The sequence below is a fragment of the Dendrobates tinctorius genome, unplaced genomic scaffold (assembly GCF_039654945.1).
Source record: "Dendrobates tinctorius isolate UK_male_01 unplaced genomic scaffold, ASM3965494v1 ptg000037l, whole genome shotgun sequence".
Taxonomy (NCBI): Eukaryota; Metazoa; Chordata; class Amphibia; order Anura; family Dendrobatidae; genus Dendrobates; species Dendrobates tinctorius.
This window is the reverse complement of record NW_027361705.1, coordinates 30986005-30998357: the sequence shown is the minus strand read 5'-3', so window position 1 is coordinate 30998357 and position 12353 is coordinate 30986005. Positions and strand designations below refer to the sequence as shown.

Sequence of the window (12353 nt, the reverse complement as noted above, 5' to 3'; positions counted from 1 at the left end):
TTACCTTGTTGTGGAGGGACGGCTTTTATGCTATTTTTTGAAAAAAGAAAAGTATTACTAAAAACTCTGCTATTTAAATGTACTTTTTGCTTTTTATTTACTTAGTTACAGCAGGGTTTTTGCTCACTTTTTCTCTTGTAGGTTTTAAAAGACTCTAAGCTTGAACAGTGTCAGCATTGTGTTGGTTAGGAATCATACTCTGGTATGAATGCAGGCGTCGGGGGCATAGTCACTGTGTGTACCCACCTGTGTGATTCTCAGGGGTCAGCATCCTTATGCAAATGTCTAGTGCAGCCCCCTCTAAATAAAATGTTAAGTAGGGCATGTTGTGGTAGGGGTGCCCTCACTTTGATTAATAAGGGCGGTGTTAAAACAAGAGAGCCATCAGTCATCTTCGGTGTAACGTAACCCTTTGGAGGATTTGATGTGTGGCGCAAAGTCCTCAGACTGCTAAATGTTTAGCAACTGTTCTGATATTCACGTAGGTTTTCCCCCAAGATTCTGTGTAATGACTGACCTTGTGCACCATTTATATACTGATAATAAAAGTCCTAAACTGAGCAGAAGTAGGGACTTGGTCTGCCAATAGTATGTCCACGAATTTTCGCTCAGGGAGGCTTCTGTATTTTTACCACCTTTGCCATTATGTAAGGGTCCAACAATTGGAAGGTGCAGATATTGCACTTGCTCCTGAGCCTTGGAACCTGACATGGTCCAAAAAGTCCCTTTGCCAATAGGGAGTAAGTAGAACTTTTAAAAGGAAGTTTTTAACGCCTTAAGGCTTGTTCTTCATAATAATAAAACATCAGCAATACTCACCTTTTCCTGTTCCAGTGACGCCTCCCTGCTGATTCTCCTGTCTTGTTGATTGGCTGCAGAGGTGATATCATAACTACAGCACATGTGACCGCTGCAGCCAATCACTTGCATCAGCGGTCTGTTGTCCACTACATCACCATCACCCAACTTGGTTATGGGTTTCCTAGAAGGCAGCATCATGTAAGAAAATTATCTTTATGGTTAGAATAGGTAACTTATAGGGGTTCTCCAGAAAGGGAAATATTTTATCAGATTTTATCAGATTTTTCTTTGGTTTGAAGTTAGTGGTTTATGAGAACAATTCTTAAGCTAATAACATTAATAAGAACCAGACACGGCTATGCGAAGTCTCAACATTCCAGGAGGTCGTGAATAACGTATATTCTACAAGTGCCAGTGTTATGGCACGGAGGGGTCAATATTTGGCGCCGTCCACATAATTTTCACAAATTTTTTTTTTTTTTTAAATTAGGAGGAAAGCATTAGATTTTGAATAGAATAAGATTTCTTTCCTGCATTTATTACACACGGTGTAATAACACTTTGATTGATGAATGTACAGTTTTTCAGCTGTATATTACAGAAGAAAACTAAAATTATTCTCCTGCCTTGGACCCCAATAAATCCTGAGTCAGCTCTTCTTGACATATGTTGTTCATTACTTCCATCACCCAAGTACCCTGTAAGTTATCCTGAAGTTAGTTCTGTTTAAAGAGGACTTGTCGCCAGGTCAAAAATGTACAGTTTTTGCTCTTGTTTTATTCTCACTGCTCCTGTAATTATTCAGTTTTAGTTTTTTTTAGTTTTTTTTTTTAATTTGAAAGGATAAAATTGTCATTTATAGGATGGAAGCCATTTCAAAATCCAGAAAGTATTGGCAGATTACCACTTTGTTAGTGCGGTTATACAATGCCTATACCAAAGAGATTATGAAACCTCTGTGGGGCGACTAACTGAAATTGCAAAAGTCATCTATAGTCATCTAAAGATGCATAATATTCATAGAATATAAAGAATATGTCATGTAAATCAGGGATCTCATATAGGTATTAATTTCTGAGCCTTCTATATATTTATATTTATTGGTGATTTTGGCTAATTATGGTCCTCTGGGCCTCATACAATGAAATGTGAGACATCAATTATCTAGAGAGGGCTTCATAACTCATCACAAAACTTCATTGCCCATGAAGATAGGGTTTTGTTTTGTTTTTTTTAAATGTTGAAAGGGAAAGAAGAAAAAATTGAGTTTTCTTTGGCCATTATTTATTGGGAAATGGCTGTCAATAGGCGCTGGCTAGTGACACCTTTGGGTCTTTGTCGTCTCGAGGGGTCGCTCTTGCTAGAGAAGGACTGATGGCATATCACTTTCACTCCTGAATTTTACAACAAAAGATTCCAATTAATTTCTATTTCAACAACCGGGATCAATCTTTTTCTTACACCACTTACATTAGTAATCCCTCACGTTTATGATAAAATGTATCCTCCAGCCTGCGGTGAAATGTATATGTTCGCCACAAATATGTTCCTGGACTTTGAAGCAATCATAATGTACGAACTTGTGTTAGATTTTAGTTTAAACCATTTTGATAAACTCTTGGATTTTGCAATTTGGATCTGAAATCCTTTAAGATTTTGATGAGAGGGTAATGATTGTGTATGTTTGGAGGTTAGGAGGCCTAATAGTGAAAATCTAAAAAGAAGTCCCTGTCCAGGGTATTGTCCTACTGTCACGTTCATCCATCCAGGAAGCTTCCTAAAAGAAGTCCTTGTCCCGTGTTTTGTCCTACTGTCATGTTCCTCCATCCAGAAAGCTTCCTAAAAGAAGTCCTTGTCCAGGGTATTGTCCTACTGTCACGTTCCTCCATCCAGAAGGTTCCTAAAAGAAGTCCTTGTCCAGGGTATTGTCCTACTGTCATGTTCCTCCATCCAGGAAGCTTCCTAAAAGAAGTCCTTGTCCCGTGTGTTGTCCTACTGTCATGTTCCTCCATCCAGAAAGCTTCCTAAAAGAAGTCCTTGTCCAGGGTATTGTCCTACTGTCACGTTCCTCCATCCAGGAAGCTTCCTAAAAGAAGTCCTTGTCCAGGGTATTGTCCAACTGTCACGTTCCTCCATCCAAGAAGCTTCCTACCTTTGACCACCCACCATCACTCTCACACTTGCTGGAGAAACTAACCTCTTTCTTCTCTTTCTAAAAGTGTCGCACCTTTGTCGTAGAGAATGCCTTCACAGGCTCATAGCAATGTAGAAGATGCAAAATGATGTCCTCCTGAGGTCTCTCAGTAGGTCATTTCATATAATTTACTACATATAGTTTTTCTTAATGAAAAGGGAATCCCACCAAATAAATGGATCAGAAGATAACATTGGGAGAGTCCATGAGTTTGGACCTCCAAGACCTTATATTGACACTAAGAGATTTCTATCCCCAGACATGACTGACCCAATGTTCTATAGTACATTGCCAGAGTTTTTCTTGAAATTTTAATCCAATAATGTCCAGTATTAGAAATCTCTGAGCACTGCCATAAGGTTCTGGTGCTCCATAGAATTCCAAAAAGCACCCCCTGTTCTGAAAACTGGTGGTAGTCCACATAGTATCACCATGATATCAGTATATCCTTGTTCTTTTAGGTTTTACTAATATCTTCTTTTCAGTTAGACTAAGATCGGTTTCACATGTCCGCCATTTACAGTCAAGGTACAGGCTGAGAGTCAACATTTGGACTGGCCATGGGTCTCCTGACCTGAACTTAGCATCGTGTCGAGTTTGGGGCAGAAGATCAGCAGCCAGTCCGAACATCATAGTCCATATTGAAACTGTGTCGGATGTGTAAAACCGGCCTTAAGGAGAGTTAATGGGAGTCAATCAACTGTTTTGACGCTACAAAATTGCCAACAGTGCTACATAGGAAACCTGGACAGTTAAAACATAACTTTGTGTAGGGTTTTACTATCATCACTGCAAAATAGAGGTTTTAAGCCTACGTGCTGTGCTCCCACGTGGGCTTGTAGGTGGTCTCCTATGTGTTGTTGTCCCACATGTGCTTTTAGGTGGTCTCTTATGCTCTGTAGTAATGGCTGACTTTTTGCAATCACCTCCCTCTGACATTTAGTGATGGCTGTGACGGCTGTGTTAGACACCTGGTTGGACCGTACAGTTGCCACTTAAGAGAAGAGGACAAGGGTTGTAGAGCGCCTACTGAAAAGAGACCAGAGCACTTCAACCATAAGGAATGCCCAAAGAGCACTTCTAGGAGCGACAGCCACGTAAAACCTCATATTCCCAGTGATGCAGGTATTAAAATCATACACAAAGGTACGGGTTACCATCCCCAGTCTTATCTAGCGACATCAGCCGTTTTGAAGAATCCAGCTGCTGACAATCTGTCAAGGCTTTCCTGTTTGCTTGATATTTCATTTGGCAAAAGATGCCCAAGAAAAAAATATTACTCATGGATTTCAATGTTTTATAGGGCATCGCACTTCCCAATAGTGACATTCCCGTGACAGCTGGTGATGTAATTGTCTGCCAGAAATTGACAATCTAAATGCAACAGCGCCTTCCCACATGCACAATCCCAATTCTCGTTCATCCAGGTGACATAGCCCTTCTTCCTAGTACCAATGCAAAAATCAAAGTACAAGACTCTACGGAAGAAAGAAGAGTGGCGTCACCGACACGTCAGGTATCATAAACCATAAAGGACGTCACAAGCTTTATTTACACGGTTATGTTCTCACGTCCACATAACACAGCACCTGCCGAACCAGACTGTGGCTAAAACAGAGGGGAGCCGTAAACCTGTTTCCCCCTTCGCCAGTCCAAAAACATACTGTAAGACATTCTCTTTGGTTTTTAAAGGTGTGGAGAGTAGAGGATGGAGGGAAGGCTTCATTAACCCCTTGGCTGCTGTAAACATGGGTAAAGATGAGCAGCAGAGGGGTTAACGCCGAAGTTGCCAGGAAAGAGCTGTGATATGTTGAAGCCGGTGTCTTTGGCAGCTTCGGGTTGAGGATAGCCGTGGTCATAGTCAGGGGCTTAAGCCTCAGACTCGAACATCTTCTTTCTGCCTTCCATGCCAGATTTCTCTTCAATGTTCTTACGCCAGTCACCAACATCACGGAGATCCTTCTCCTAGAGTTGAGGAGACAAGTTTTGGTCAGTGACTAGTTTGTGTTACTACTTTTCACTATGTTTTTTTACATGTGGAAACCCATAATAACTAGTTGAGATTTACGTGGGATGAACTTCTGCTTGACTAAAGTGGTGTCAATAAATATTAGAATATTGAATTTTTTGTGTTACATCATGAAAAATTTTTTCTGTGATGAAAGTATTTTACGTAGAGTATAGTTACTTTTTTTGGATAAAATACGTCTTAATAAACCTCACCTTGTCAGTGTCCTCTTTCTTGACCTGCTTGAGGTTGGCACGGAGCTCCATGTTGACCTTGTGCTTGGAACCAAGCAATGCGCGAAGCATGGCGTCAGCAGACATACGTACACGTTTCAGTGCTGGCCTCTTGAATTTACCTCTCAGGTCAAAGATTTTCTGGTTTAAGTCTTCCAGCTTCATAAAGCACAAAAAAACGGCTTAGAAGAGCATTTTAAACACAGATGCAGATCTGCTTCTTGAACTTTTGGACTTAAGAAGACTACCAAACTAGGAAAACAGTGTAGCTCCTTGTGCTACATTCTGTCCACAACCCTCATTAGTTAAGAGGAGATATGGAACAACGAAGCTCATCAGCTCTCGGCTGTACCCATAGCTCTGGGGATCAGAGCCTGGATGGAGATATTATCTTCTCAACCATGAACGTCTGACATGGGAATAACCTATAACATTATCCAATGAGTTATCAAATATTGTACGTCACAGGAAACAACATGGAAGGAAGTGGTGTCCAATAATAGGCAGCTGAAGAAAAGTGAACTCTGATGATTCACAGCACGATGTACATCTAAATATATATATAGGGCGGCACGGTGGCTCAGTGGTTAGCACTGCAGCCTTGCAGCACTGGGGTCCTGGGTTCGAATCCCACCAAGGACAACATCTGCAAAGAGTTTGTATGTTCTCCCCGTGTTTGCGTGGGTTTCCTCCGGGCACTCCGGTTTCCTCCCACATTCTAAAGACATACTAATAGGGAATTTAGATTGTGAGCCCCATCGGGGACAGTGATGATGATGTGTGGAAAATGTAAAGCGCTGCGGAATATGTTAGCGCTATATAAAAATAAAGATTATTATTATTATTATATATATCACCGGAAAATGTTTTTTCATCCTCTTGCTCACCTCCTTGCTGCTCTTTTGGACTTTGGCCTCCATGTCGTATCTCTCTTCATCTACCACATCAATCTTGGCATGCAATTTCTTGCAAAATTCCTGGAAGGAGATACGGAAGTTAGGAGAAGAAAGCAATAAGTGTATCAAAGATACCCAGCTAGTCTGTCTCGAAAATACTGAATTCATATTGAGGATCATGTATTTCTGCAATGTAGTATTACACCGAGCCTAGTCGAAATAATGTGAAATCAAGTAAAACATGGGTACTAGGAGCTGGCCAGAAATCCACTTTCCAAGTACACCATAAACTGAGCGCATGCTCAATCCATCAGGGCTAATTAACATCTTAAAGAGACTCTGTCTGCACAATATGACCAAGCATCGGCACTTGGTGCACCCTTGGTGTGGCCAAACAGTTTAATGGTCCTTCACTCCTACCTGTTTTCCATTTTTCTCCACCCTTCTCTGACTCTTTGAATCCAATCAATCAAGGAAAAGGGGATAGAGATAGATGGAAACAAGTAGGAAGGAAGGTGCATTGAGTTATTTGGCCACACCAAGGGTGTACCAAGCGCCTGTGTCTGGAATGAAAAGTCATTTTGTATTGACGGACTCCTATGTTCACATAAACCTTAGGTTTCAAATGCAACATTTCCGAATATCTTCTGTAGATTTGTCTGCGAGTATCGCTATTACTCTTTCTCACAGGAGTCCGGAGCGCCTTGCGCTGATACTCTACTGTTTTGAGTCCATAAAAAAACACATGCGTTCAACAGTCAAAAAACAGATTTTTTAATTCTGCGCACCCACTAGTTTGACCACAGTGCTCCCTCCATTATACAGAAGAGTATCGAAAAAGCAACTGCAGCTCTCCTACAACTCCAGCAACCCAACAACTCCAGCAATCCAACAACTCCCAATTACTAAGCTTCCTAGATGTGTGACATGGTGGCAGGGAACTAACTATAGAGGGTGCTTACTACTTAGGTACCGCTTTCACCGTCCCACCCGCACTTGGCACTTTGAAGTGGTGGCCCTGTTATGGATTTACATTGGGGCCCAGAAGCTTTAAACTGACCCATGGATGGATCGGCTACTTTTCAAATTTTATGGGAATTCTATAGGTATCTATGGACTGGGGCTGAAATATTTAGTATAAAATAGAAGTGGACAAAGAAAGAAGTGCAAGAACAGTATATGTGCCCTTTGCAGTCCAATAGCTTCTCATAGTGCCCAATTCCACCTGTTTGGAGGTAGAGGTGACCCCCTTAACTCTTAGGTCCATGTGCGGCTGCACAGGTTGCTCTAAAGGTATTTCCACCCCTGGTATAAAACACAGCGATGATAAACATATATGTCATCAATAACCCGAATAAAAACACAAGACTAATAACATTTGTAGGGCACCTGTAGGTCCTGCAGGGAACTTGGCAAACTCAGGGGAGGACAGTGCTCTGCCAGGTAACTTTCCTTCTCAGCGGCGATATCGGCTTCCTCTTTTTCAAGAGCAGTTTTTGCGACCTGGAGCATCAAGCTCTGCAAAGAGAAGGCGTGAATTGTTAGAGGCGGTCATGGGATGATTAGTAGGGTACATTATTGTCTATGTGAATAGTGGGATACATATTGTGTCCAATTATTGCGTTTCGCTATAAATGTCACTCCCTGCTTTTTGTCGTTTTTAATCAAGCAGTTGCGGCACTAATCAGATAGTTACAAAGTTACTTTCTATTTTTTTATTTATTTTCATTTGCTTTATTTCTATTTTACTTTCCGGTGATGGTCAGTGCAAATCAGAACAATACTACAGAAGAGAAGTATTGTTTCTGGAAATACAAGAAATCACTGACAATCAGCAACTGATCTGATTATCAGTGATGTGCCATGTTCCAAGGTACATGCCATACATGTCTACCGATAACATGAGCTTTTGTAAATGGTCATAGGATTTTTTTTACATAATGTGAGAGCAGCATAATGGAGAGACAGAGACCCTGATTCCGGCGATGCGTCACTTACTGGGCTGCTTGCCGTAGCATTGATAAAATCACTATTTTATCGGCAGGAGATTATCACTAACCTGCTTCCACATAGTCTAACCCTGCCCCAACCACTGATCGGCATCTTTCTGCCTATGCACAGTGTACACAGAAAGCAGCCAATCAGTGGTGTGGGCGGGGTTATACAGAGCTTAGCGTTCAGAGAACTGCTAAAGCTATTGCAGATTAAAGAGTGGTTTTATCAAAACCGCAACAAGCACCTCAGTAGGTGACACATCTCTGGAATCAGGGTCTCTGTCCCTACATTATGCTGCTCTCAGATGGGGAGAAGACAGATGCCCTTTAATATATTGGTTGCAACTGCCAGTGGGTGGGAGATAGCACAACGCACCATTCAGTTGTATACTTGCTGCTTATGTGAAATGGGTCGTCTTCAGAAATATTACTGAAATGCACAATCCCTGGCACAACTTCTAGTATCAGTAAAACTTCCCTAAACATCACACAAGTTGCACAATATTCGGGTGCGTTGTCCATGGTGAGATCATGATCGCAAACAAAAACATTTCAATATTCGGGACTTTGCTCTAGAATATATGTCTAGACCTGCGGTGGACGCAGATGGAATGGGGTCCCTGTGCAAGGACAGCATAGGGCCCCCCTTTGCGCATGTGACAGAAGCTTTTTGCTGATTGGAGCCCCCTTATCTCTTGGACCCCTGTGCCGCTGCACACATTGCACAAATGATATGTCCATCCGCCTCTGGTCTAGACTGGCAACAACCTTTACTACCTGGAAGCGTCGTAGTTGGTCTGTTTTGGGGACATTTAGGTGTAGTTTGCACATTTCTTTTGGGAAAACGAGGTAGGTATGAAGGAATGAAGACATGGTTGCACTGTACATACCTTCAGGTGCGTCTTACGGGTATTCGATATCTTAGACATCTTGGCGGTTTATGTGATACCTGCACACAGAAGACAAAAGAAGAATCACAGCGTGTCCTCTTTCCTCCAGAAAACAAGCAACATGAGTGGAAATCTCCCACCTGATAGCTCTTGAGAAGGAACCAAACTGTCAGGTCCCAACCAAATCCCTGACTCCCCTTGTTTCTTCAGTCTCTTCCCATCCCCTAAATAGCTCCTAACTTCTGGAAAGGGGATCATAGAGATTGACACCTAACCCCTCTTATAAGTCATCCGATCTCATGGGAGACTTTGTAAGACTTTCCCAAAATATCTTGAGGAACCTTTAAGGAACGTCAGCTGTCTCTCACCCCTCTGACATGATGCTGCTCTGCAAATCTTAACTACCAACCCCCCCAGCTAATAAAGAGGGCACAGGTGAAAATACTGAGGATTATTTACTCCCACTGCTTAAAACCGACACCAGGCATCCCAAAGGAGGTCTTATATCAGGCTCCAAATTAAGAACAGGCTGTGCTGGGCTATAATGCTGAGTATCTCTCTCTCCGGTCCCTACAGTCAACACATTGGGTGTGACGATACCAAAGATCGTCGTGTAGGTATGCCAGGCTACATGACAATGATCGTTATATCCACAGCTCGAAATATAATAATGGGCGTAATGGTTATGTCTGCTGACATCTTAATGGGAATACGATGTCACACAATGGTCATCGGCATGAGGATCGTCCAAATGGTTAATGCATTAAAATAACCCCAGAAGTCCTGGACCATTTTTAACCCCATGGAACCCATACTCTGACCACACCCAGAAGAAGCATGTTAGGTTAGGAGTTATAAAGACCAAACATTATAAAAAGTGTACAGTAAAACCTAAAAGACCACCTCTTTAATAAGACCACCTCTATATCCAGAGCAGATCTCCCGTGACAAACTGCAAAAAGTTTGTGCCATGTTTGGAAGTTAATCCCCCCAAACATAATATAGGAAGATACTTCCCAATCGTTGGGGGTCCCATGGAAAATCAGAGGTGCTCAATCTCCTCTCCCATTCTTGCAATAGGGGGACGGGTCCCTGTGATGAGACCCCAATAGATTGGAAAGTGGTTCGTTATACAGCGGACAGGGGAAACCTTCCAAACTTGGCACAAATCCATTAAGTTCCATAACATAATATACACACTAACCATTATGAGAAGACCACTTCCTCAAGAAGACCACTTTTCAATGTAGTTAGGAATGGTCATCTCAAAGAGGTTTTTAAATAACACGTTCTTCTATCACTTGACACAATTTGCTCTATTTAAAAAGTGGTTATACATAGGACTGCAGAAATGCCTTCTAAGTCATCTTAACTCCGTTAGGCTGGCCTAAGTATTTACATGACGTATTCCGCTTTCCGAGATCTATGTAGGCTTTTTTTTAAAGGGCGAGAAGTAACTTTATAATAAGATTCAGGCATGTGTCTGCATTTTCTACTAAAGGATCCATAGCTTTGGGTCCAATATACCTGACACTTCTTGTGTTCTTACACAACGTGCGCCGGTATTGCTCCAGCCGAGGGTTACACCATTGTCTTAGGAAACCTTCATCTTGTGACACACATCAGAACGATATCTCTCTGTGTAACGTATCTCCGGTTTATGCTGACTGTGATGGGGGCTTTGTCTGGCCTTGATTTAGACCTATGAGCCCTTTGCACACTTGCCTATGGTCACTTATTGATGTGTCAGCTGTTTTGGAGCGGTCTGTTTTCCCCATATACATATATTAGGAGCGCACACATTTGTCTGTGTGGATGCACTGACACTTATGCCAGCCCCTGGTGTCTTATTGCCCTGGCCAGGATTTTTTTTCTTACCTGACCCTTGTGGACGGAGCCCTCTGAATGAAGCAGGGATAGGACTGCCAGTAATGGGCAATGAGGGGGGTATTAATGTGCTGGGGGGAGTCCCAGATTATTGCTGCTTAGCTTAGTAAGGGCATGCAGACCCCCAGCATCCAATCACAGGGTGGTAGACACAAATACTCAGGACCTCCCACAGCAGGTCATCTTAAGACATCTTAACCCTCAGTCTGCTGCAAACTATATTGATCTCATAAAAAGCGTAGAAATGTATTTTTTTCTATCAATGTAGAAATATCTATCTGTCTGTCTATCTATCTATCTACTATTGTCATCCCTTAAAATTTAGCAAATCCTGCTTTGAGCAGGGGGATGGACCAGATGGCCCAGGAGGTCCCTTCCAACTCTACGATTCTATGATTGTATGAAACCTTCTACTCTGCCATTCAGCAGTCGTAGGGAAGCCCCCTTTCCTATTGTAGCATTCAGCCTACCCATATTTACATTCACCAGCCACTGAAATAGGATACCACAGTCCTTAGGGTCCCAGGCATTCCCTGTTATTTTATTGCTACTCATTCGCACACCTCTGCCCTGTAATGTCCTCAAACATTCACTGTGTTTGCCCCCTGGGGGACTTAATGATTAAGTTAACCAAGAATAAAAAAAAAACGGTGCTGTGCTGCCCCCTGCTGGACACTATTGATAATGCAAGTCATAGATGCTGTATATAGCACCAACATAGTCCATGACATTGTGTAGGGTGGGCAAAAAGTAGGCATGGAGTTGAATCATTGGAATTTATCACAACAGATTACATGGGTAAATATACACAGTGACACACAGACATACAACAAAAGAAGTTTGTTCCATTGTTTGTTTATTATATTTACATTTGTTTAATCTTTTCCATCAACATTGCAACATTCCTTTACCTACTTTTGGGCAACTGCAAAGAGAATTTGCTCAGATTGGTCGCAGGTTCTTGAAATTTCTTTTCACTTCAGGCTTTAATTTCATATCAAGTCAACTGTGATTATGATTTTACGGTACTGGAGGACGTTGTAGAGAGAAGGGTATGGGCAAAGTCGCTGGGCAACCTTCATATTTGTTAAAAAATTGGCGACAATTGAGCACGTTATTCCTTATCATCAAATATAGTGATGAACTTTTTCATATGGACACAAACTTAAAGGGGCTGTCCCACAGACAAAGTCCATTTCAATTAAAAGATCTTAGAATAAAATATTCGAATAATATAATATGTTATGTAACAGCAGTAAACAGCAAATTACTCAGTGGCCTAATTTACATACATAAGAATAAAGGATTAAAAAAAACCCTGAATGAATAATACAGATAATAAAGTATGATGCAAACAGAAGTGCCCCCCAAACACAGTATGATACCCCCACATTGAATTTCTCCACAGTATCCTCTACATGTACGCAGTGGCCTAACTAGAGTGCACTGT

The 12353-nt window shown here is 41.8% G+C and overlaps 1 protein-coding gene across 2 annotated transcripts; it reads right to left on the bottom strand.

The window, feature by feature from the left end:
* Positions 1–4512: 4512 nt before the first annotated feature.
* Positions 4513–11028, bottom strand: TNNI2 (troponin I2, fast skeletal type). Of its 2 annotated transcripts, none has more exons than XM_073574035.1 (6): positions 10895–11028; positions 9017–9075; positions 7522–7650; positions 6124–6213; positions 5219–5395; positions 4513–4960 (listed from the first exon to the last, which is right to left on the bottom strand). In XM_073574035.1, exons 2-6 carry the CDS (start codon positions 9053–9055, stop codon positions 4865–4867), a joined length of 531 nt encoding a protein of 176 aa, XP_073430136.1. In that variant the 5' UTR covers positions 9056–9075; positions 10895–11028; the 3' UTR covers positions 4513–4864. The 2 variants fall into 2 exon arrangements, with proteins under 2 accessions (XP_073430136.1, XP_073430137.1); XM_073574036.1 differs by lacking the exon at positions 10895–11028 and adding an exon at positions 9157–9488.
* Positions 11029–12353: the final 1325 nt, after the last annotated feature.

Excerpts from the sequence above, each read along its gene's own strand:
- TNNI2 (XM_073574035.1), bottom strand. The coding sequence starts at position 9,055 with ATGTCTAAGATATCGAATACCCGTAAGACGCACCTGAAG. Across the intron at positions 5,396-6,123 it reads TCCAAAAGAGCAGCAAGGAG|CTGGAAGACTTAAACCAGAA; the intron begins GTGAGCAAGAGG and ends TGCTTTATGAAG. Across the intron at positions 4,961-5,218 it reads AGAAAGAGGACACTGACAAG|GAGAAGGATCTCCGTGATGT; the intron begins GTGAGGTTTATT and ends CCTCAACTCTAG.